Source organism: Loxodonta africana, chromosome 16 (assembly GCF_030014295.1).
Source record: "Loxodonta africana isolate mLoxAfr1 chromosome 16, mLoxAfr1.hap2, whole genome shotgun sequence".
Lineage (NCBI taxonomy): Eukaryota > Metazoa > Chordata > Mammalia > Proboscidea > Elephantidae > Loxodonta > Loxodonta africana.
In genome coordinates this window covers 20,562,236-20,585,969 of record NC_087357.1, presented here as the reverse complement: position 1 = coordinate 20,585,969, position 23,734 = coordinate 20,562,236, and the positions used below count along the sequence as shown (strand labels likewise).

At 48.8% G+C, this 23,734-nt stretch overlaps 1 protein-coding gene across 1 annotated transcript in view; it reads right to left on the bottom strand.

Annotated features, from left to right (window-relative positions):
- Positions 1–1,659: 1,659 nt before the first annotated feature.
- Positions 1,660–23,734, bottom strand: part of AFAP1L2 (actin filament associated protein 1 like 2) — a 126,609-nt gene continuing 104,534 nt past the window's right edge. Inside the window, exons 6-18 of the mRNA XM_023546692.2 lie at positions 21,126–21,331; positions 19,661–19,840; positions 15,689–15,778; positions 14,015–14,099; positions 13,182–13,286; positions 10,930–11,141; positions 9,088–9,233; positions 8,198–8,309; positions 7,139–7,562; positions 6,726–6,881; positions 4,198–4,391; positions 3,955–4,077; positions 1,660–3,031 (exon numbers count right to left, since the gene is read on the bottom strand). Of these exons, the coding sequence (XP_023402460.2) occupies positions 3,005–3,031; positions 3,955–4,077; positions 4,198–4,391; positions 6,726–6,881; positions 7,139–7,562; positions 8,198–8,309; positions 9,088–9,233; positions 10,930–11,141; positions 13,182–13,286; positions 14,015–14,099; positions 15,689–15,778; positions 19,661–19,840; positions 21,126–21,331 (2,060 nt within the window). The 3' untranslated portion in view covers positions 1,660–3,004. The remainder of the gene's footprint in view (positions 3,032–3,954; positions 4,078–4,197; positions 4,392–6,725; positions 6,882–7,138; positions 7,563–8,197; positions 8,310–9,087; positions 9,234–10,929; positions 11,142–13,181; positions 13,287–14,014; positions 14,100–15,688; positions 15,779–19,660; positions 19,841–21,125; positions 21,332–23,734) is intronic.

Here is a 23,734-nt window from a genome sequence, read left to right as displayed (position 1 = left end):
AATCAGTTCTTTCCCCTGGTTGTGGTATTTAGAGTTGGTTTTTCAGTAGAAACCGTTGTAGAGCTCTGACATAAAATCAGAGGCTTTATCATAATTTTTATTAACATAAATACATTAATGTAATATTTTATACAAAAGTTCAAGGTTACCACATAGCTTTAAGAGCTTTCAGGATGGCTGCTGCAAGAAAAGTGCTTAAAGAGGTACCACCATGTAATTGTTGAAGGGGTCGGGGGAAGGTCTGGAATACCAAGTGCTGAGTCATGATAAACATTTGTGTTCAAGGGGTATTTTGATTTGTTATTACACTGTCTTTTGCAGAAGATAACATCAGGGCCAGGATCATGTAGCCGCCTAGCAGATGCTGATCAGTGGTGGTGTAGAAAGCACATGAATCCACTGTCTTTAAATAAATGACCTTTAGTCATTTCATAGTGCACGTGCTTTGTGCCATCTGGAATGTGCTGATAATCGGATGCTCCATTTGAGCTGCTTGGACTTAAGAAACTATGGGTCCTTGGGCTTATGTCTTAAAGGTCTTCACCTTTTTCCTTTAATTATACCAGTAATAAGGTATTCCCCTTGTAAAGAGAACATTTACAAATACTGAGTTTTGTCTCTTTTTTGAAATTTTATACTACTTTGTTTCCTTGTCATTTTGTATTGTTTAGGGCCTTCAGAATAATGTTCTTAAAAGTAGTGGTGATAGCAGCTATCCATATCTGCTTCTTTACTTTAAGGTACTTTTTCCACCATTAGATGTTGTTTTCTATAGATTATCTCGTTGGGTCAAGAATGTTTAGTTCTCTACCTAGATTACTGTTTATTATGAGAGTTGAGATTTTTTGTGCCTTTTCTACATTGTAGGTGATGATTTTTCACATTTAATCTGTTAACATGATAAATTACCATTAATATATTTTCAGTTGTTGAACCAACTTTGCACTCCTTAGGTAAACTGTTTGGTCATGATGCATTATCTTTTAGATACACTGATGAGTTTCATTTAGCAACATTTTAAGATCTTTTTTCATCTATGTCTAAAAATGACACTTGGCTTTTCTTTTGCAGTGTTTACAGCAAAGTGTCAGAGCCATGATAGCTTTATGAAGTGGAAGGTATATAAGCCCTCAAACTGCTTGCTGTATTCATAGTATTTTCTTGTAATTTAAAAAATCTTGTCGGTATCTGTACTGAAGTCTTCCTTTTGATTTATTTACAATTGCCTTAAGCTGTCTTTTTATTGCATTTGTCTGAAAAGTGAGCCAATTTTTAGTTGTCACTTTTTTTTAAATCAGTCATGCTGTGAACTTCCTTAATTACCACAGAGGCAACCTCCAAACTATTTGATGATTTTCTTTTCCCCAAGAATTATTTAGGGGTGTGTTTAATTTCCATGAGTACTGACTTTTCAATAGTCTAATATACGATCAGTTTCTGCAGATGTTTCCTGTGTATCAGGTACAGTGTTAATTAGCCTACCAAAATCCTCTTTTAGCCTTAAAAAAAAAAAAATTTTTTTTCTTTTTTTTATGCTACTTACCAAGGAGCCCTGGTGGCTCATTGGTTAAGCACTCGGCTACTAACAGAAAGGTCAGTGGTTTGAACCCACCAGCCACTCCATGGGAGAAAGATCACAGCCTTGGAAACCCTATGAGGAAGTTCTGCTCTGTCCTATAGGGTCGCTATGAGTCAGAGTTGACTCGATGTGGCAATGGGTTTGGCTTGTGCTACTTACCCATCACTTAAGGAGGTTTAAAGTCTCCTAGGATTCCACATTGTAGTTTTGCATATTTTGAAGTTCAGTGTGTAAATGGCCAAGCCATTCCATGAAATACAAGGAAACCCCAAAATACAATTAAAATTTTATTTATAAAAATCTAACTCACCACTTGCTAAAGGGTCACCAAGTGTTTATGACAAAAGAAGTAAATGCCCTGGGATTAGAAAGACTCAGAAGACCTTTAGTTCTCAGAAAACTCTGATTCGAAACTCCCAGAAATGAGGCAGAGATGATAGATGAAATGTTTCAACCTGTGTTAAAAAAAAAAAATGCCATCCAAGGAAAAGACAGGGGTAGCCCAAAGACCAGCATTACCAATTTTAAGAGAAGAATGAGATCATCTTAACCAAAATTCACCACTTTTTTCTTAGGAGGGGCCTAGATATTAAATACAACTTGAAAAACAGGGACTAGGAGAACATTAAAGTAACTCTCCCCTGAAAAATGACCTGGCCACAGGACTGAATCGGTAAACAAAGGATAAGTTTTTCTATGGTGATAGAAAAAGTCAGTTAAATCTCAAAAGACATTTTTTCACTTTTCTAAGTTACAGAATTTTAAACATTTTTCTATATAATACAGCATCACTTAAAATTTTATCTAGTTGATTCAGTCCTGTCCTAGGAACAAAAAAAAGTCCTTGACCCAGTGGGGACAGTGCCTCAGTGTGGTCCCAAATATCTTCCCTGGTTACAGTTTCTCAGAAAGCATGTTGTAGATGCTCGCTGTTGGGCCTGCAAATATTGGAGAGAACAAACTGGAAAGCAAGGGCAGTTTCCCCCTCAACACTGCTGAAGTATTGGGGAAGAGATGATGGTCAGGAGTTTAGGTGTTCTCAGTTAGCAGACCCACTTACCAGTGGACAAGGACCTGCTACCTTGATTTCTCATCCATCAAAGTCTCAACATCAGAAGCTTTTTTCACTTCTTGATAAATCACTTGATGAAAACTTCAAAGAAGAACCAGAACGTTCCTAACCACAACAGTGTTCTCGTGTCCATCCAATAGACTTAAGTCTCCAAAGAAGCTTTTTCTCTTAGTCATATCATTTCCCTTGGCTCTGGGAAAAGACCAAGCCTCCTCTGAGTACCCCAGTCCTTGCTTTTTCTTCTAAACAGACGCACCCTTTCACAGAGTTGCTGCTTTAACGTAGACTTTAATGAAGCAGGATTGTCACCAAGGTCCATAGTGATGTGATAGTCCTCAGATGAAGCTTATTTCCTAACTCGTTCCTTTCTTCTCCCATTCCTAAAGTACCATTTAAATACCAGCACCCCGCAAAAGAAAAATAAAGTTATTCCTCTGTAGCAACCCTTATATGCATTTAAAAATGTAAAAAATATATAAACATGCACACATATATATACACACATATATTTTGGACACATATATATACACACATATATTTTAAGCATAGAAGCAGCTAGGAATAGAGATGGCATATATATTTCAATCCCTGTGCCACCTCTATTCAAGTTTTCATCGCTGCATAGAGCACCTATTAGGCGACTTTGAGGCTGTAGCACAGAGTGCTGCAAACAACTAGTGATGTCTGCCATGGCAGTGAGGCTCGTATGCCAAGTATTGCCATTGTGGATTTAACAGTCATCAGTGTAGGTGCCTCAAAACATCTCCAGCAGGTAAACATGATGGAAATGAAGGAGCAGAGTTTGCCAAAAACAGATGCAGCTCCAGGCATGTTCTTTATTGTACAAATGAGTAAAGGACTAAACACTTTCACGTTACAGGAAAACCCAGTAATAGCCTTAATTCCTAGTTTAACTCCTAGCTGGCTGTGCAGCCTCGGACAAGTCATGTCATCTGTCTGAATTTTAGTGCCAGTGGCAGAAGTCCTTCGGAATCACTGACCTTTTGATTTGAAAACTATTCAGTCATAATTGGTCCCTGAATTGCAGCTGCCCCCCTGGAGTCTACTGCTAACAGAGTGGTGGGTAGTTAGGGACTGACATGTTCTCTTGCTAAGAACACCTGAACCAGGTGCTGAAGACTGAGCCAGAGGCACCTGAAGCTAAGGCCACTGACTGTTCTTCTGCGAGTGGAGCCCTCAGGGCAGGTGCCAAAGCAGCAAGGTACCACCCAAGTCAGAAGAAGGACCCTTACCTTGGTGACAATTCTGGTGGCCCTGAAGGAGGCCAGGAGTGACAGCTTACCTTGGCTTTCTGGAGGACGGTGCCTTTGCCTGTGACCATGACTGAAAGAGGCCTGTTCTTGAGCGCTGTTGCCGAGTTGACTGGGGTACAGTCTGGGACGGGGATAGGGGTGGCAGCTTTGGGCTGTGGTCACAGGAGGAGAGCAAGGGCTGAGTCAAAGGGAAGAGGACATGATTCACCTCCCCCAACCCATCCAGGAGGGTCCTCCAAGTTGCCCAGAGGAGCCACGGTTCCCGCACTCACTCGGGGGCTCACACTCTCCAGGTGAGTGGTATCCACAGTGGTACCCAGTGTCACAGGCCCTGCCTCGGCCTTCTTGAGGTTGTCCTTCACCTCCACGATGTTCAGCTCCAGGTCCACGCGCCTGCTCTCTTCAGTCCTGCACTCCTCATCAATTCCCTTCAGCTTCTGCTCCAGGCTGGCCAGGGCTCCCTTGTCTGTGGAGAGAATTAAGCTACTGCAGAGAATGCCATCTCAGCCACAGCCAGGAGGCCCTACTGGCCAGGAGCAAAACTCCAGGTGGGTATGGACCCCAGGTCGGGCTCCAACACTCAGAGCTGGAATGGACCTCTCCAGGTGCAGTGGGCAGCCTCGAATCCCGAGTCCTGCATTAGCATTCTACAAAGGCTGGGGAAGACTGGGAAAAGAGAAGTTTGCCTTCACAGGAAGGCATGAGTCTGAGGATACTTGTTCTGATGGGTTCGCAGAGGCTGTCAAGTGTTTTGGTATCTGCTATTTTTAGAGAGAACCGGAAGGATGAAAGAAGCTTTATTAATGATCCTTGGAGGATGCTAGGCTGTTCTAACCTGCCCTCCGCACTTCAGGCCCAGAACCCTCGTGCCTCTGGGGCTTCCCAAGGCCTACCGGAGCAGTGGCCATCTTCTCAGTCCTGTATTATGCTTCTCCTCTTAGCCATGAGGTTCTCAGGTTAGTACTGTAGCACCAAGAAATATGACCTGTGGGATTCCACCATAGGAGCTTAGTGCTAGAGGAAAGGATGCTACCACATGTGCTTAGTACACAGTCCTGAGCATGAGTCAACCGCAAGCAGAAACCTCAGGAGCTGTTTCCACATTTTCTGGAATGTTATTTAATCATCAGTTCTTGTCAAAGGACAAGTAATATCATGGGGCCAACAGTTAAGGAAAATTTATGGAGAAAAAGCTGAAAAAATGTGTTACTGTTGGTTTTGGGAGTTGGAGTTAAAAAAAAAATTTAGCGGTCAGTATCAGTATTTTGAGAATTATTTTCTTATGATCTTATTAGCTTAGGATTCTGGAGGGCTTATTGGCCAGGAGAACAAGCTATACTGAAAATTCTCTCTTCTCCTACCTAGGACAGCCACAGAGGAGAGAGCGGGTTGGGAACCCTGGGCTGCTTCCTTGCAGCCCCAGGTCAGTGCTCTCTCGATGAACCCTCCGATCAGACTCATTAGCATGCTTTGCAGCTCTCTAGTCCTGGCTGGGAAACCCTGGTGGTGTAGTGATTAAGAGCTACAGCCACCAACCAGAAGGTCAGCAGTTTGAATCCACCAGGCACTCTTTGGAAACTCTGTGGGGCAGCTCTATTCTGTCCTATAGGGTCACTATGAGTCAGAATCAACGGCAGTGGGTTTTGGGTTTAGTCCTGCCTGAGTAGAAAGAAGTGCAGCTACTACTACCTCTTTGCCTCTGCGCAATGACTAGTAACGTCCAAGATCACGGAACCCTCAAAACCAAACCTGCGGCCATCAAGTCCATTCTGACTCAGAGTGACCCCCTAAGTCACAGGAGAGATACCCTATAGGGTTTCCAGGGCTGTAAACCCTTACGGAAGCAGATGGCACATCTTTCTCTCAAGGAGTAGCTGATAGGTTCAGACTGTTGACCTTTTGGTTGGCAGTTGAGCACTTTAACCACTGCACTACCAGGGCACACAAATTCATGGAGACAGAAAAATAGATAAGTGGTTGCCTAGGGATAGGAGAGTTTCATTTTGGGGTGATGAAACTGTTCTACAATTGAATGACCTAAAAACTATATTCGATTTATATATTTTAAATGGGTCAATTGCAAGGTATGTGGATTATGTTCCGATAATGCTGTTATATAAGAAGAAAAAGGTGTGCACCCCTCAGACTTTTTGTACATTTTAAGCTTCTTCCACGTTTTAAGGCATCAGCCGGGTTTGGCTTCCTATGCCCCATTGTACTTGTTACTGCAACTCTGCAATTTATATATTAACTAAGTATGAAAAACTGCTCTATAAAAACCGAGGTAAATGCTCCAGAAAGGTTCTCCATAAGAGACAAGTTACTAGAAAGCAGCTACTGCATGACGGGGGGGGGGGGGGGGGGTGATCTGGAAAATAATCTAGAAGGATTCAGAAATCTTTGCAAGTGGCTAAGTTTTTGTTCACTCTAAGGATGATGTTTTTTATGCAAGAAAGACGACCCAGAACTCAGGAGAAGGCCTTGGCACTACATCAAAAAGTGAGCTAATGTTTTAATTTGTGCCAAATGTATAATACGTCTAAGTGTAATTTTCAAAAATTTATTCTTTTACCGGCTTTTGTTGCTGCTTCCTGACGCTGTTAACATCAGGTCATAGGGGTTCTCTATACAGGATAGCAACCCCGCAAACAGGATTAGCAGGGATAAAGAGCAGTAGAGGGGACTGTCCACCTCTGTCAGAGATTAAAGGGGCTACGCCTCACAGTGTGGAACACAGGTGCCCAGATGTACATCATTCCTCCAGAAAGTCCAGGTCCCTGCAGCCTGGGAGGCCCCTTACCTGTACACTTTAACAGGGCCTCTTTCAGCTCCCGTTTCTCTTTCCGAAGCTGAGCCAGGTGTCCCCGGATTTCTTCCTTCTTCTTCTCCAGCCTCTCCTTTTCCTCTGTGTATCGCTTCACCTCAGCTTCTGTCCTGTTCTTGCCCAGTTTGATCTCTGTAGACCCAGAGTAAAGGTTCCCCCAGTCAGCTAAGCTGGTACGCAAGGGCTGTCCCCAACCCAGTTGTCAGGCTCAGCCCTGGCCTTAGGGATGGCCTGTCCCTGAGAAGGTCAGAGCTGGGAGGCCAGGCCAGCCCACAGGCAGGAAAGGAAGCAGGGCCCCACACTTTTGCTGAATGACCTTGGGTGAGTCCCTTCAACTCTCTGAGCTCCCTCTCCTCATCTGTGAGGCTCTTTTTGTTTAGGACAAGCACCTGCACTGGTGGCCCGAAGCCTGTCCTTCCCGGGTGGGCTGGCCCCGGCAGCAGGAGTCAGGGTCACTGTGTCAGGGCAGCTCTGGGGGAAGGAGATTTTCTGCTGTTCGGTCTGGATTTTGACGGTGGTGATTCTCAGGCAAGGCTCCTCAGGCTCTGGACTCCACTGGGGGACGGCCTGTACCTGCTCCTCAGGGGTCTCTGCAGCCTTTACACAGGGCTCGTCTGGGGTGGGGCCTGGGTCCACAGGGAAGGCCTCAGCCAGGTCATCCAGGTGGGGCAAGGATGGAGAGGAGGCCCGGGCTTGCACGCTGCCAGAGCTGTGGAGGAACGACTTGACGGGTGTGAGGTCCAGGTATACTCGGTCAGGCTCGTTTGGGCATGGATCATCTGTCCCCTGGGTGTCTTCCTCAGCAGGGTCCACCTGCAGAGGGGAGAGAGTCAGAACTTTCCCTACTCCTCTGTTCTCATGGCTATGGATGGGCCACCATGCTGAGCTGGAGTCCGAAGGCCGGGGTTCAAGTCCTAGATTTGCGACTAGGAGGTAGGAGACCCAAAATACCTTACTTCACTTTCTTGAACCTTATATTTTTATCTATAAAGAGAAAAGTAATACTTCCTTATAAATATTTTCATCTGTAAAGAGTAATACTTCCCCATAAAGGGGTTCAGATTAAAAGAGGTAATCCGCATGAAGCCCCTAGCACCGCAGTTAAATACCCAGTTAGTGGAGGCAGCCATCAGTACAATGATTCCACCTCAGCTATCAACTTGGGCTCAAAGACTATTGGTGTCACTGCTCCCAATTCTAACATCACACCCCCAGCACTGACCAGGGTGGTTAACCAGCTGTTTTATCTACGCAAGTCCAGCCAGGCAGATAGCACAGCCCCAGCCTCTTAAAGAGGGCCTGTTTCATCTAGGTTCTGCACAGATGGCCTTGAAGGTGTGCTCAGAACCCATGCAGCTCAGGAACAATCTAACGGTGTCTGGCGTTGAGGCAGGTTTGGCAGGAAGAGGATGCACTGGCCCCAGGCCAGGGCAGGCCAGCCCCCTTACCGCTGGAGTCAGCTCCGACATCTCCACGTCATCGTACAGCTCCTCCTGCCGGTCCTGGCGGGGCAGGCCGTCAATGTACGCGTTGGGCTCTGAGAACTTTCTCTGCATCAGTCTGCAAGACACAGCAAGGGGAAGGATTCAAGACAGGGTGGGGAAAGCCACATCCCAAAGGATTCAGAACGAGAGTACCATGAAAGCTGGAGGCTACGTGAGACCTGGGAACTAACGCCTACCTCATTTATCTGGGGGATCTCCTCCCTCTAATGCCGCCTTCTTATTAGAACTCTTGGTTCCAGATTTCTCTCCCAGAATAAAAAAACAAGTCTCCCCTGCCCTCCCCCCTCAGGGTCCTTCTGCCACTTTTTATCCCTGATCCTTGTCAGGATCTCCTCTCAACAACAGAATCCTCATTTCAGCCTCGCAGTAGCTCGGGATGTAAGACCCTCTGCATTTTGTATGTAAGAAAGCAGGTTCTGCCTCAGCGGCTCAGCCAGCTTCTACCAGCTCCACCACCCTGACCTGGAACAGTTCTCTGGGAGCCCCAGGCTGCTCCCTTGGAAAGCAGAGATACCAGCCCTGCTCACTCCAGGGTATGGTGGGGATGGAGGGAGGGACCCACAGGAAAGTGCTGAATCAGTAGGAAGGACACGTGGGAGGTCAGTTAAAGGACGATGTCAGAAGGAGCTGGAGAGCATCTAACGAGAGCCAAGGATGTAGCTGAGTTTCCCTGAGGGCTAGTCCTTGGCCTTGGACCCTTCCTGCTGAACAGGGCTGAACCTTGTCTCAGCTGCCATCCTGCTGTGGGCGACAGCCAGAGGCCAGTCTGTGTGCTGGGTCTGGAAGCATGGCTGGGAATGAGGATGCAAAGCACAAGGCCCATCAGTACTCACAGCAGTGAGTTTTTGGCTGCAGTCACAATACAGGAAACCCTGTCAGCATCCACATAGTCATAGGTGAATTCTTCCGGGTCCGTCTTAGAGCCTGACTCAGACAGCAGGAGGCCCAGCCAGTGGCCCATCTCCTCGGAAGACTTGGCCTGGGAAGGAGATCGAGAGAGATGAGCAGGGCAAGGTGTCCCTGCCTGCTGTCCAGGCCCACCCCGAGCAAGGCAGTTGAGAGGGCCCATGCACCCTCATTTTACCAGCCTATTCCATCCCCTATAAAAAAAATTATAGTGACTCCAAATTAACACTTCCTGCCACCAGTGATACCTTGGTTTCACCCCAGTGACACCGTGGACATTAGTCCAAAGTGTCACAGGTGGTTTATATACACCTAATTTCTAGAAGACTAATGGGCTGGGGAGAACTGTTAAAACTGCATATATTTTTAGGTCAGCACCTCTATCTTATGAACTATGACATGTCAGCTTATCACCCTAATCCATGAATACAAGGCTGCCTGGACCCCTGCTAAGGAATAACAAAATTCAAATGTATTTTTTGTCTGTGGTTTTGATATAAAGCCAAGATGTCTTAAATATCAGGTCAGCCAGCTGACAAACCAAGAACTAAATCCCAGGGAATTTGGTGCTTGTTCTTCTCCCGAAGGGAACGACGAATTCTAGTCAAATACATGCATTGGGTACTTCTACCAAAATGCCAACATCGTTTGAGTCCTCTGTGCTACATTCTCTCAGCCACAGCGGCAGCAACAGGTTAAGAGTCTGACATGTAGCTAGCTTCCTTTTCTGTTATTTTCAACTGGGTTTCTCAATACAGCGCTCATGGGCACCCCCTAGTTCCAACTACTACCATCTCTGGCCTGACTAACCCCAGCAGCTTCCTACTGGGTCTCATGGTCCCTTTTTGTTTCCCTCCCATCTATCCAGCTGCAGGAAGCATCTCAAAATCCAAACGTGAGCCTGCTGCTTTCCTGTGAAACACTTCATTCCTTCTGCTTTTAGGATTGGACCTTAGCTTTCCCTCCCTCCAGGGTGTAGACTTCTACACAAATTCACAGCACCCTCTCCAGCAACTGCATTTAAGTAAGTAATTGAGTTGAATAACATCTCACGTTCACACTAGAATGCAAGTTCCCTGAGGGCAGGGACCATATCTGTCTTGTTCATCATATCATATTCATGTAGACACCGAATACAAGCTTGCTGAGGGCCTGAAACAATTGTAATGCAGCTCTTTTAACCACCAGAGGGCAGCACCGGAGCACAATTTGGATGAAGAGGGGAACGGGAGTGAAACCGAGCATGTGTTTATGCCAGTGTAGCTCAAGGATCCGGCCTGCCCCAGCTCCATGCAAAGCAGTGTCATTTCTTATTTCCGGAAATGTAACATCACATCAAACAGAGGGTGGGGAGTGGGAGAAGTATCATTGTATCACAAACGTAATTCCTCCCCAGATAAGTGCTAACAGGCATCATCTTTATCACCAGGGCATTGAGGCTCCCGCCTGCTGATGCACAAAATGAGGCCCTCTCTGACTCCCCAGCAGCCTTTTCCAGGCAGCTCAGTGAGTTATAAATATTCCTCCCGCCCCAAGTGCAGGAAGTAGCTCATTGTCCCTCGCCTAAAACACAACCACCCTGAGGTCAGAAAGGGAATGGAAAATGTAAAAAATGCAAACAATCTCAGGCAACAGCAAGTAAAAATAGCATGCAGCAATGCCCGTCACCCCTTGTAGGATGCAGTCCTCTGGGCTTGCAGCGAACAGCCATGCCCCGCCCCCCCAGTGCTCTGGCAGTCCCGCCCGTCTGCCCCACAGGCTGCCAGTACCTCGAGTTTGGCCAGCTCCTCCCCATTGTGGAGGATGCGGAAGGAATAGAGGTGGTCCGGGCTTGGGTCTGGGACCACCTCGCAGCCCACCAGGCTGAGGGGCTGCTGGGCAGCCTTGCTCCGGTTCCTGTCCTGGTAAAAGTGCAGGTGACTGTCCTTGACGGCGCACCAGCGTGATTTCCACTGGCTGTTCACGAGGACATTCAGGTAACCTGCAGGTGGAGACTCAGCTGCAGGAGGGTATCCAGGCTGGTGCCACTGTTGTGCCTCCTGAGGACCCCCTAGGAATCTCAGGGCACGTCTTTGTGAAGCAGCTGGACCCCTGGAAGGTGGCAGCACAGAGCTGTGCTGGCTTTAGGACAAGGGGTCTCCAGAGAGAAGTGAGTGTGGTCTCCATTTAGACCGGACCCCACGGGTGTACAGGCCAGGGGCTCCTCCGACTCTAGACCTCATCTTCACGGCTCTAACTGCCACAGCCCTACAGCAGCCCCCCGTATCTCTTGTCCCTAAGACCGCCATGGCAGGAAGCTCACCCTGGCCTGAGGCTCCTTGCTGCAGACTTGATCCTGTTGCCTCCACACATAGTTTCCTCATCCCTAAAAGCCTTTCCATTCCTGGGCTCCTCAGTCTCAGCCTGCAGGGTTCTCCCCATGGCAAACTCTTCATTCTCCTCCCAGCTTCTGCTAGCCTAGGGCCCTCCCTCCTGCGTTCCTTGTTCAGCCTGTCTTTAGTACACTTGGTTCCTGTCTCCATGTCTTTCTCCCCAAAGGACACAAGAGCTCCTCAAGGGCAGGCCCTCTGCCAGAGTATCGCCACTTCCTCAGGGCCCCCTTCTCTGCTCAGAGGCTGCCAGCACCCGGGTACACCCTCAGGCAATCCTGTACTGCTCTCAAGTGGTTTTATGTCAGGCTCAGCTGCCAGGAGAAGACAAGTCCTCTCCCCCATCTGTTGGACATTACAGAGCTGACACCAGGTGCCCAGGGCACAAAGATGAGAAGAGTGTGCAGTGGGTTGAGATTGCCCAGGCTCCTCACCTTCTCATGGGCACTAGTTCTTAGAAAGTGGAAACATTCTCCATCCTGAGGGACTGGCAGTGGCTCTGACTCTCAGCCCAGATTAACAGACCCGTGCTGCAGGGTGAAAATGCTCAGCCACCTTCCCACCCAGCCTCACAGAGGACACAGTAGGGACCGCAAACTTCTCAGAGCCCCATTCACATCACATCGCCATTGCAAAGCGGAAGAAGTTAGGGACCAGGTCCTAGCGATGCTGGCTCTTCCAGGCTACATGCCATCACCATTCTCAGGACCATGGGCAACTCTGGGTCAAGAGAGGCTGGGTACTCAGATCAAAGTACTGGGTCCTGGGAAGGAGAACATTCTCCCACCCTCCCCACTGCCACAGGGGACAGGGGCATGCTTAGCTGCTGAGTAGACTTCCAGCAATAGCCCAGCCACAGCTCCCAAACAATGACTCACTGGGACCAGGCCCTGATGCCAAGCATGGTGCCCTCTGAGGCTGCATGGGCTGGCAGAGTTGGGCTGGAGGAGCAGGAGGCACTAAAGGTAAGGCCCCATCTGCTGCCCTACTACCCCACCAGCCTCACAAAACAGAACTTAACTGCAACTCAGGAACAAGCCCAAGGATAAGACATGAGTTCCATGAGGAAGAGGAGAAGGCTTCAGGGTGGACCATAATGAGTTTCACCTGTCCCCATCGCAGAATCTTTGCTCCTGCCCACAGCATCATCCCAACTCATTGAGCTCCCACCTACCCTTCAAGGCTTGCGTGCATGAAGCCATCCCTCCCCACAAAGCCACGTCTGACCACAAAGCAGGAAAGGTTCTTTCTGTCCCTGAGTTTTTATAACTCCTAAGATGGCACAGGGTGTAGTTATGGTATGAAGCCATCATTTCTCCTGGGGTGTAAGCTCTCGGGACTATGTCCTCCATCTGCTAGGTCCCCTTTTCCATGGTGCCTGACCCTGTACCCGCCATGCTCCATAAGCACTGATCAAATGAACACAATTTTCAAAAACACATTAGGAGGATACCAGTTACCCTTCACCTCCACAAAGGATCAAGCGTTGCAGCAAGAGAGAGTCTGACTAGGCATAGAGAACCACCTGCAGTGAAGAGAAACAGACACCTGAGGGCCACAGGCTTTCTGTTCCTGGAGAGGTTTAAAACTACACCTAACCCTCTGCCCTGGCCATCTGAGCTCGCTTGCCTGGAGGTGGCTGTGATTCTTACTGGATGTCTCGAGGGACCTCTCTGGAGGCTCCAGCGTTGTGGACTTCTTCCTGCCCAGGTTCATTAGATTGCTCAGCTTGAGACCAGCAGAACATTTCTTCTTGACTGTCAAGAAGAGGGAGGATCAGTCATCATTGCCCACAGCCCACCAACATGCCCTTTCCGGAAGGTGAAAAAAATAGCAGACTCGTTCCCACTATACCTGCCCCTGCACACACACATGCATGTTCACACATGTCTTTTGCTCCTCAATCTAGGTTCCACAGGCCAGTCAGGTATCTCTCTAAAGTGTGTCACTAACACACTCACAAGACATACACAGACACAGAATATGGAAGCACTTGAGAATCTTTATGAACTGTTGTGGTTAAAAGATTTCAAAGGGGATTAGTAAAAAGAAATAAAAGAATATTCTATCCCCAACATTTTGTGACATGTAATTTCAATTTGGTCACTTCTTTTTCTTGGTTCCATTAGCTTGAGAGGAATCCAAGATGGTGCAGACAGTTAATGTACTCGGCTGCTAACCAAAAGATTGGAGGTTTGAGTCCCCCCAGAGATACCTCAGAGGAAAGGCCTGATGATCTACTTCCAAAAAATCAGCCACTGAAAACCCTACAGAGCACAGTTCTACTCTGACACGCATGAGGTCTCCGTGAGTCAGAGTCGCCTTGATGGCAACTGGCAGTGGTGGATTACCTATAGCTTATAATTGGAGGCTAGGTTAGAGTCAGGTGCTGAAACTTGCTGTAGTTGAGCTGAACAGATCAGTTTCACACCCAGGGATATCACACTCTTCCCTGACCATGAGACTCGGACAGAAGTATTGTTACCATCTTTGGTCTCTGGGACCTCAGGGTGTCCATCTATGCAGCCTCCATACTCAGAGGCTGGCAGGTACTTCTCAGCGATCTCCAGCTGTGGAAGAAAAACAGTGGAGTGATCACTGGCTGGAAATGGTTACCTTGGAGACTCTGATTTGGGAAAAAATAGTAGATGGCTCTTGGTGGAGGCCAGAGTCAACGTGACCACCCCCTGTGCCTGCCACCTGGAAAGCAAAAGTCCAGGTTACTGGAAGCTTGTCATTGGCTAAGCTTCCCACAGGACCTGAGAGCAGCATCTCCACCTGCTTTTCCCACCCCCTCCTGAAGCTCCCTGCTCTATCCCAGAGCACCATCCCCTCTTCAAGCTACCACCCATCCTCATTTACAGGTCTCAAAATGGCGGCTCAACCTGATGAGGCAGTTGGCCCTCGATGTGGCAGTGGGATGGGCAGGTGGGCAGCCCCAGGGTGCATTCAAGTCTGCATCCCAACTGAAGTGGTTCCCATAGTCAAGCTGGGAACCAGCATCCTGAGATGGGGGACAAGGAGTCTGCTGAGAGCTGACTGTGCTGCACCGGGTCAGACCTTGAATGCTCAAGCATTCTCCAGCCTGCAGGTGCACAGGTTAGGAGCCTCTCAGAGCCCCACTCCACAATGCGTGTAAACTAGAGATAACATCCCAGTATGCATTCCCAGGGTTCCTATGGGGACTACAGAGAGCCCCTAGAAAAGAGGAGCTGCTGCTGTTAGAACTTGAAGCATCTGGAATCTTCCAGTGAAGCTTCTTCTAGAGCACCACCTGCCCCAGTCCTCTGGGAAAACCAGCTGATGGGATCCCAACCCATGGGACAAGCTATGGGCAGGGTCGAGGGGCTAAAGTCGCCCAGCCAGGGAGTCCTGCTCACCAAGTCCTTAGGAAGGGACCTTGTTTCCCACCCCCACATGAAAGAGCCCCAATTTCATTCTGACTTTAGGTTTCTTGTCAGTTATCAAGGAATGAACAAGACAACTAAAACATCAGCTGAAGTCCCTCCGGAAGGGCCATGGCGTTTCTCCACGAGGGATGGCCTGTGCTTTCCAAGAACAAAGGGCCGGCACTCAGCCCAAGCCCTCTCCATACCCTCTTGCTTTCCTCCTTGCCAGGGTTGGGGACCCCAAGATGAAGCCCAGCGACTCTCTGGCTGCTCTGTGTAAGCCCAGGCTTCCGGATACTGACCTGCAGGGACCCGGAATGTGGAATGTGACCCCATGAGTGATGGGTCCTTCGGCCAGCATCCAACCCAACTTCTTCCACCTTGTCCCTTATGCTGAGTTCTCCAAAGCTCCAGGCCAATGAGCATTAGAGCCCTTTGACTAGGATCAACACTGAGACAGTTCCCCTGGACACTTGACTGGGGAGTAAGTGGGAAGAACAGCTTCATAAAGTAAATCTTCCTGCTTTGGCATGTGGGCCAAAGCCACTTTTGTTCCCATGAAGCTCTCCCCAGCCCCCGGCAAGAAAACAATTTAGGTCTGTATCTGTTTTACCCATTTTCCTGCCAAGCTAACATCCTTAATCCAAGCATTCCATGTTTCTTGTTCATTGGGCTGAAATGCAAAAACAGAGCACCCAATTTTACACTTAGAATTTTTCACAGAGAAAAAATGGAATTGCAGTCTCTTCCCGGGAGGGGGAGAGGCTTACTTTCTGACAGCTGAGGCGCTGGGTATCTGGGACACACTGGCTTCCCTCAGACACGCCCTCCGAAGGCAGGCCGCTCACCTCCTGGATGACCTGATGGAAGAGGAGAGGGGTCAGGGGAGGCGAAGGCCCGAGGGGCCCTTCTAGCCTGCATGCAGAGCCAGACCCAAGGTCAGGGAGAGTGGGTGGAGAGAGAAGATGCCCAATTTCCAGGGAACAGAGAACCACCCGCCACCTCCTGGTCTACCTATGGCCTTGGAGCCCAGCAGGGCCGCTGTGGTGGGGAGGGCGGTGGCTTTGGGCTTGGCTCCTGCAGGCCGCACATACTCAGGGGGTGGGGCCTGTGCAGCAAGCTCAGAGCTGGCCAGAGCAACTGGCCCTCAGTTCCAGCAACTGCGATTACACTTGTTTGAGGGTTGTGAAGGGAGGTGGGTTTGGTACAACTGGTGTGGTGAGTGTCCACCTAACAGGCCAACCAGCCCACCAACTGCAAGAGTGTGCAGCTTCTGGCACTTAGGCACGCACAGTCAAGCCACCTCTGCAGTTCACCAGAGCGGGGAGGAACAGGGTCTCTCTGTGCAGCCGGCACAGAGGCTGGGCCTGCTAAAAGAAAGCTTGCTTGTCTGAAACCACCGGTAGGGCCTGTGGGGGCAGGGGTCTCCGGAAGAGGGCGTGGGAGTTTGGGGAGGGAAACTGGGGTCACGGGTAGGATGGGCGTCTGAGCAGTCAGAGGAACAGCACTGGAAACAAGGGGCGTGAGAGAGGAGGGATGGGGGGAGACCAGGCCAGCCAGGACAGGACCTCGGCAAGAGACAGGAATTAAAAACCAAACCAGCAGCCCAGAGCCCTGGGTTCTCATTAGCTCTGCAGCTCAGGGCAAACCCCTAGCTTTCCCTGGGCCTCCATGCCCTCATCAGCACTAGCCAAATTTCATGCAGCACCCACCACAGGCCAAGTACAGTGCTAAGCACTACATACGTGTTAAGTGACTGCAGTGTGATTAATTAGTTTTATGTGTGGCCGTTCTAGGCATGGTCTTATAACTCCCACCCAGGTGGCTGGGCAGGACTCTGTGATAGGGTAATTGTGGCCTACTAAGGGGATTGGTCAGTTTTGCCTTAAAAGAGAACCGATTCCAGAGCAAAGAGCCCACCGCTAAGGAAGGAGAGACCCAGCAGCAGACACCTGCCAGGAGAAGATGGCACAGTAGGCTTCCCAGCCCACTGAGAGAGAAAGCTGGGTACCTTTGGGCAGAGACTGAGGGCCAGGGAGAGGCATGCCTGTGAACACAGCCAGGGAAAGGCTGTCCCGATGGAAGAACTGTATCCTGAGTGTTCCTGAGCCTGCATTTTAACTGTTACTTCCCTAATAAACCCCTAATTGTCAACCTGGTCTTTGAGTTCTGTGTGGCCATTGCAATGAATTATCGAACCCAGCAGAGAAGTGGAGTGCCATGGGAGGGATGGTTGATGTCAGAGTTGGTAAAGATGGCGGAGAGAGAAGGCGTGGAGAGAGAAGGCATGTCTGACCTCTGCCTCATAGGAATCAGCCTTAGGCTGCTGATCCTGCTTCTCCTCCCCACTTGCAGGGTTGGAGGAGCTCAGACACTGCCCTCACACCATTCTTTAACAGTAACCAACCTAAGGCCACTCAGCTAAAAAGGGGTGGAGTCAGGATTCGAACCTAAAGCTCATGCTCTTAAATGCCCAGGTTAGGCCTTCCAGAAAAGGAGCCCTGGTGGCACAATGGTTAACTGCTTGGCTGCTAACTGGAAGGCTGGTGGTTCGAAATTACCCTGTAGCTCTGCAGGAGCAAGATCTGGCGATCTGCTTCCATAAAAATTATAGGTTAGAAAACCCTGCGGGGCAGTTCTACTCTGTCACATGGGCTTGCTAAGAGTTGGAAGCAAAAAATCAACAGCATCCAACAACAACAACAGGCCTTCCAGAGCCAATATTCTCTCAGGACCTCCCCCACAGAGATCTGTGGACCACAAATATGTAGTGTGGTAAGTTTTCTTGTCCTCAGTCACCTGGGAAATTTGCAGTAAGAACTGAAATGCCTGTCCTACTCCTACCAGAAGCTTGGCGCTGAGACAACCTGGGCCAGGTATTCTCAGAACATTTAGTAGGTTCACAGAAGCCACTCCCAGCCCCCAAACTGAGGGGCTTAACCTTCAGAAGGAGCTAGCTCCTCAGCAGGTCCATCTTCAGTCATGCTTTAATCAGGCAGTGCAGGTGTGTTACAATTCCAGGGCTGATGGGCTCACCAAGGTGGCTATGTTTAGCCGAGGCAATGGATGGGGGTGAGGGTAGGTGTCATGGGTTGAATTGCGTACAATCCAAAAATATGGTCAACTTGGTTAGGCCATGGTTCCCAGTATTGTGTGGTTGTCCTCCATTTTGTGATTGTAATTTTATGTTGAGAGGATTAGGGTGGGATTGTAACACCACCCTTACTCAGGTCACCTCCCTGATCCAGTGTAAAGGGAGTTTCCCTGGGGTGTGGCCTGCACCACCTTTTATCTCAAAAGAGATAAAAGGGAAGCAAGCAGAGAGTTGGGGACCTCATACCACGACGAAAGCAGCACCAGGAGCAGAGTGCATCCTTTGGACACAGGGTCCCTGTGCCTGAGAAGCTCCTTGACCAGGGGAAGATTGAGGACAAGTACCTTTCTCCAGAGCTGACAGAAAAAGAAAGCCTTCCCCTGAAGCTGACGCCCTGAATTTGGACTTGTAACCTACTAGACTGAGAAAATAAATTTCTCTTTGTTAAAGCCATCCGCTTGTGGTATCTCTGTTCTGGCAGCACTAGATGACTAAGACAGTAGGTACAAGGCTCCTACACTGGAAAGGCATCAATGTGGTGGTGATGGTGGAGGGGGCAGTGGGAAGGAGGGAAAAGGCTCCTCTGGCCCTCGGTGGCCTCCCCATGGTGGATATGGAGGCTCCTCTGGAACCATCTTGGTGCAAACCTCATACCTTCTTGAATTATCAAGCTCATCTCTAATATGTGGCCTGCAAGCTCCCTCCCCAGACGCTTCATCATCACCCTGTGCACTTGTGGTTCAAAGCACAGGACTTGTGGTCAGACAGTGCTGGGTTTGAAACTCAACTCACTTGCCAGGTGACCTTGAGCAAGTCACCTCCTCCCTCTGAGCCTTACCCTCCACTCCTGTAAGACGGGGACACTGGCATCAACCCCTAGTGTGATTAAACCAAAAAACCAAACCGGTTGCCGTTGAGTCGATTCCAACTCATTGTGACCCTGCAGGACAGAGTAAAACTGCCCCATAGGGTTTCCAAGGAGCACCTGGTAGATTCGAACTGCCCACCTTTTTGGTTAGCATCCGTAGCTCTTAACCACGTCACCAGGGTTTCTAGTGTGACAAGGTGGATTAAATTTGCTAAAAGCCCATGGCAAGTACTTAACAAGTAGAAGTAATGTTGTCCACTCTCCTCCTAATAAGGAGAATGACGACACCTCAGTAGAGGCTAGGAAGGCAAATGGATTTTTTCACCGAGAGTCCAAGTCCTAGTGACTGAGAAGGAGTCAGACCCAGCAGCAGAGTGCTGTCCCTGATTTCCATAAAGCAGATTGCTACCACTTAGTACAGGAAGCCCCCAGAATTTGAAGGATCATAGACACTTTACCTTTGGCAACACCATCCGTCCCTTTTGAAAAAGCTAGATTTATGATAGCTGGCAGGTAGTACAAATGGTTAGTGCACTTGGCTGCTAACCAAAAGGTTGGTGGTTCAAATCCACCGAGACATGCCTCAGAAGACAAGCCTGGCAATCTACATCTGCAAAACCAGCCATCGCAAAGTCTATGGTACAGAGCTCTACCCTACGCACGTGGGGTCGCCGTGAGTCAGAATCAACAGTAACAGGGTATAGGAGAGCTGGGGGCCAGAACTCAGAATCCCAGGGGGGAACAAGTCCCACCACCCCCGTGGCATGGCGTGCCCCTCACCCGGAGCCACTGCTCAGCCTGGTCTTTGCTCTGCAGGCCCAGCACGATCACGTCGGCGTTCATCGGCGTGATCTTCAGCTTGTGCTCCTTCTTCCGCACTTGCTTCTCCTTGTGGACAACGCTGCTGCCCAGCAAGTTCACGTCCAGCTGTGGGCTGTGGTCCTTGGAAGATTTGTAGCACTGGAAGAAAAGCGAAGAGACACCCGGTTGCCAGGTCTAACCAGGGTCTGCAAAGGAGAGGCCTCTGGGCACTGCAGGACTCACCAAGAGTCCAGCTTTACCCAACGAAGCCAAAAGGCTGGACACTCGACAGCAAGCCCAGAGGTTTAACTTCAAACATCAGCAACTCTTATTTTCAACACCAGAGGGATGAAGCAGATGGTGGCCTCTCCCCGAAGCCTCCTTCTCACCAGCCTCAGCCAGGGATGCTTCAGGCCTTTGCTTATTTAAACCACTCAAACCTCGCTCCAGGCCTGGGGTGGTTCCTCAAATGTGCCCTCTGTAAGCAGCTGTCACTTACCAGAGGTGGACCTAACTTGTAACATTTTTCCACCTCTGGGCATTCATTTCTTGCTGAGCTTCCCCAGTAAGGGATCCATAAGGAGTGAAAACTAAGCTTATTATTTGCTTAGTTAGAAGATGGTGTGTTAGGACAGAAAGGAAGGGCCTCTCCTCTCAACCAAAGAAAGTACTTTCTTTGCACCTGAGTTTCTCATTTGTAAACCAAGGACCCTTACAGCATTTGGCCTGAGCAGGGCACACTGTAACCAGTGAAAAAAAGGAGTTTATAACAATTCCATATTCAACTTTAAATGAGGACATAAAACCAAATCTTAATATAACCTGAAATAGGACTGTGCTCAGAGTGCTATCTTCTGATTTCTTTTTGGGTTTTATCTTATATCAGTAATTAAAAATATCGCAACTTCTGAAAAAATGCATATGATTTTCATATAGCACAGATGAAACCAAAAGCCAGAATCGGGGCTGGGAGCTGGCCTGGGAAAGCAGCAGCCTCATGGCTTAGGGGGCACTGAACTTCTGCTAAGGGCGATGGGAAAATCCAGCAAACAGATACGGGTGATGGTTGAACAATATGATAAATGCAGTTAATGTCATCAAATTGTCATGTAAAAATGTTGAAATGGCGATTTTTTTTTTTTGTATCACATATATTTATCGCAATAAAAAAAATTTTTTTAATGTGGATGGGATGGAGGAGGAATCACAGCTTCCTTTGAGAGTCTGAATAAAAACTACTAGAAATTTCTAATTATGAAAGAGCACATTCACCTATACCTACAAAATCCTGCAAATAATTTCCAGTTAAGGAGACATTAAGACATCCTGATATAAAAAGGTTCCAAATTGCTGTCATTTGGGACCCTCCCTTCCCACCCATGGCCCCTCCACTACTGCCCCCCTCCAAGGAGAGAAGACAGAACACAACATGAGGCTGACTGACCAGGAGTCTGGTGTCCTTGATGACACAGAGCTGCTTGGCCCACTGCCCCAGCCACTTCTTGCGCCACAGGAAGGCACAGATGCGGGCGTCACGCATCAGCTCGATGCTGGCCTCGGGGGAGGGCCACTGGTAGGGGGCTGACTTGCCCTTACTGCTTTCCTCTTCATCGTAGGACTCGTAGGAGCTGCTCACGGCCTCTCCGTCCTCTGTAAGGAAGACCAGCTCGGTCACAGCCCCGCCAGCTCGGTCACAGCCCCGCCAGGGAGAATGTTCCTCAATGAGCTTCATTCAGGAGGGCAGCAGGCAGTAGGCAGCAGGTCTCAGGCCTCAACTCACTTGCCTCTTGTGCCCTTGAACCAGCCTCTCGGCCACCAACCACAGACCCCAGCAGGTCTTCCTGCTCCAACACCCTCAGAGAAGCCTCTCAGAAGCGACCTCTGATCACACACACAAATAACCGAAAACCAAGACTTTTCCCTCTTCCTCCTCAAATCCTGTCATCGTAGACTTCACAGAAACCCCTGACAAGGCATGCCACAAAGGCTGTTTGCTCTTAAGAAGGCCAATTCTACTTGGGGCCTCCGTTTCCTCGACTGAGGGATGAAGCGGTTTGGGTGGGGAATCTTTCTAGATTATTCTGTGCAATTCTGTTATTCTGAGGGACCAGGAGAAAGAGAACACCACCAGAGCCTTGAGCTGCACACATGGCACTCCTCCAACAGCCTCCCAGCCAGCAGGGCCTGGTTCTCTCAGACAGAGGGGAGACAGGACTGTGACCCCTCAGAAATACAAGGCTAAGTAAACCACAGCAGGAAACAGCGTTCTCAGGAAGGAGGCCACCTTCCAGCCCCTAAGTACTCCCCTTGTAGTCATATCCCTTTTTTAAAATCCAGTCTTTCATCCTCCATAGAATCTGCCCCTCCCTGCTCAACCCCTCCCAACACAAACTTAGCTCCTTTTGCCCTGTTTCTCCTTACACCCTTACCTGTGGCAGTAAGCCGACCTCACATTTTTGTTTTGTTTTGAAAGAACTCCAAAACTCTGTGCTGCAGGCCTCGCTGCTCTGTTTATTCAAGGCCAACAAAACTACCTACCTGAGGGGGAAAAATCCAACAACACTGAAAAGCAGGACCTGAAGAAGAGGACCTCAGGGATCCCTACAGACCAGGGATCCAGTCTATAGCAATCTTAATGCTGCTCCAGCCTCTGCTTGAATTCCCCGTGGATGGGGAGCTCACTACCTCTCGAATGCTGGACATTTCATTACTGGGCAGTCCTAACAAAATGGGCCCACAAGCTCCCACCCTGTGACTTCTACACAGGGGTCCCCCAAATAAGGGGGAATGATACTCTCCTTTCCTCCACATGACCCCCTTCAGAAAAGAGACAGCCTCATAGATCCCCCTAATCTTCCCTTCTGAGAGCCCCTTCCACCTGCACAGCTAGGTTCCTGCGTACTAAGCAAACAGAACCGCATGTGAATTAGAATATAGGGAAACCGAATGAGACCACTGCAGTAGTTCTTCTAGCTCCAGTGCTGATAAAAATGTGTTGTAGGATTTCTAAAAATAACACTTTAAATATTTTAACACCAGGTTTCTTTAAAAGTGTTGGGGTGCAACTCCCATTCATGGCTTAAAAAAAAAGCCGCACAGTTGATAATTTTATACCTATTAACTAAGCAACGATTTTAAAATGCTACCCAGTGGGGGACCCTGAATTCCCCTGTTGCTGGTGGCAACATAAATTAACAGGAGCCTCTCAGAAAGCAGTCGGGTAGCCTGTTGTTTCAAGAGCCATAAAAACACTCGTGCCCTTTGACCCAGTAGTCCCTGTCCTGGGAGTTTTTCCTAGGCAACTAGTTTGTAAAAAAAAAAAAAGCAAGAGAGGGAAGGTTACATGCATTCAAATGCTATTCAACAGTCAGCAGAAGGGAACTGGGTAAGTAAAGCAAGGCTTTGTCCAGTCAGGAGCACACCATGCAACCGTCATCAACTAAAACTCTGAGGACTAGTCTGCAACTCCACAAACTCCTGAAGACAGACTGGTAGGGAAAAAAACACAATTACATCTGCGGATAGACCCAGCATGGAGAAATCAAAATGAGGGATAGGGCGGGAGGACCTGGGTGATTTTAAAAATTTGCCCATTGTCAGTTCTGTGTTATCTGTACAACACATGAAATAAGAACGATGCAGTGTCACTGGGCGACGTCATTCAGTAATAAAAAAATGAACGCAGGGAGGCCACAGAGTTCAGTGTGAAGAAGCTGGGTAAATCCCCTGGCTTCTTTGTACTTCTGTGTTTTTCCCACGTTTCATGGGGAATTCTAATACCTGCCCGTTCTGCTCCACGGGCGGATCAGGAAGCTAAATGAGAAGAAACAGCAGATCGTGGTACCTGGAGTAGCCTGGAGGAAATTTAGGGCAAGTGTATTAACACTTTTATTTAGCCCTAAGAGTAATCATAAATCCAGCTGGCATCAAGTTGGCTCTGACCCATGGCAGCCCCATGGGTGTCAAAGCAGAACTGTGCTCAATAGGGTTTTCAAGGCTGTGGTCTTTTGGAAGCAGATCACTGGGCCTTTCTTCCAAGGTAACTCTGGATAG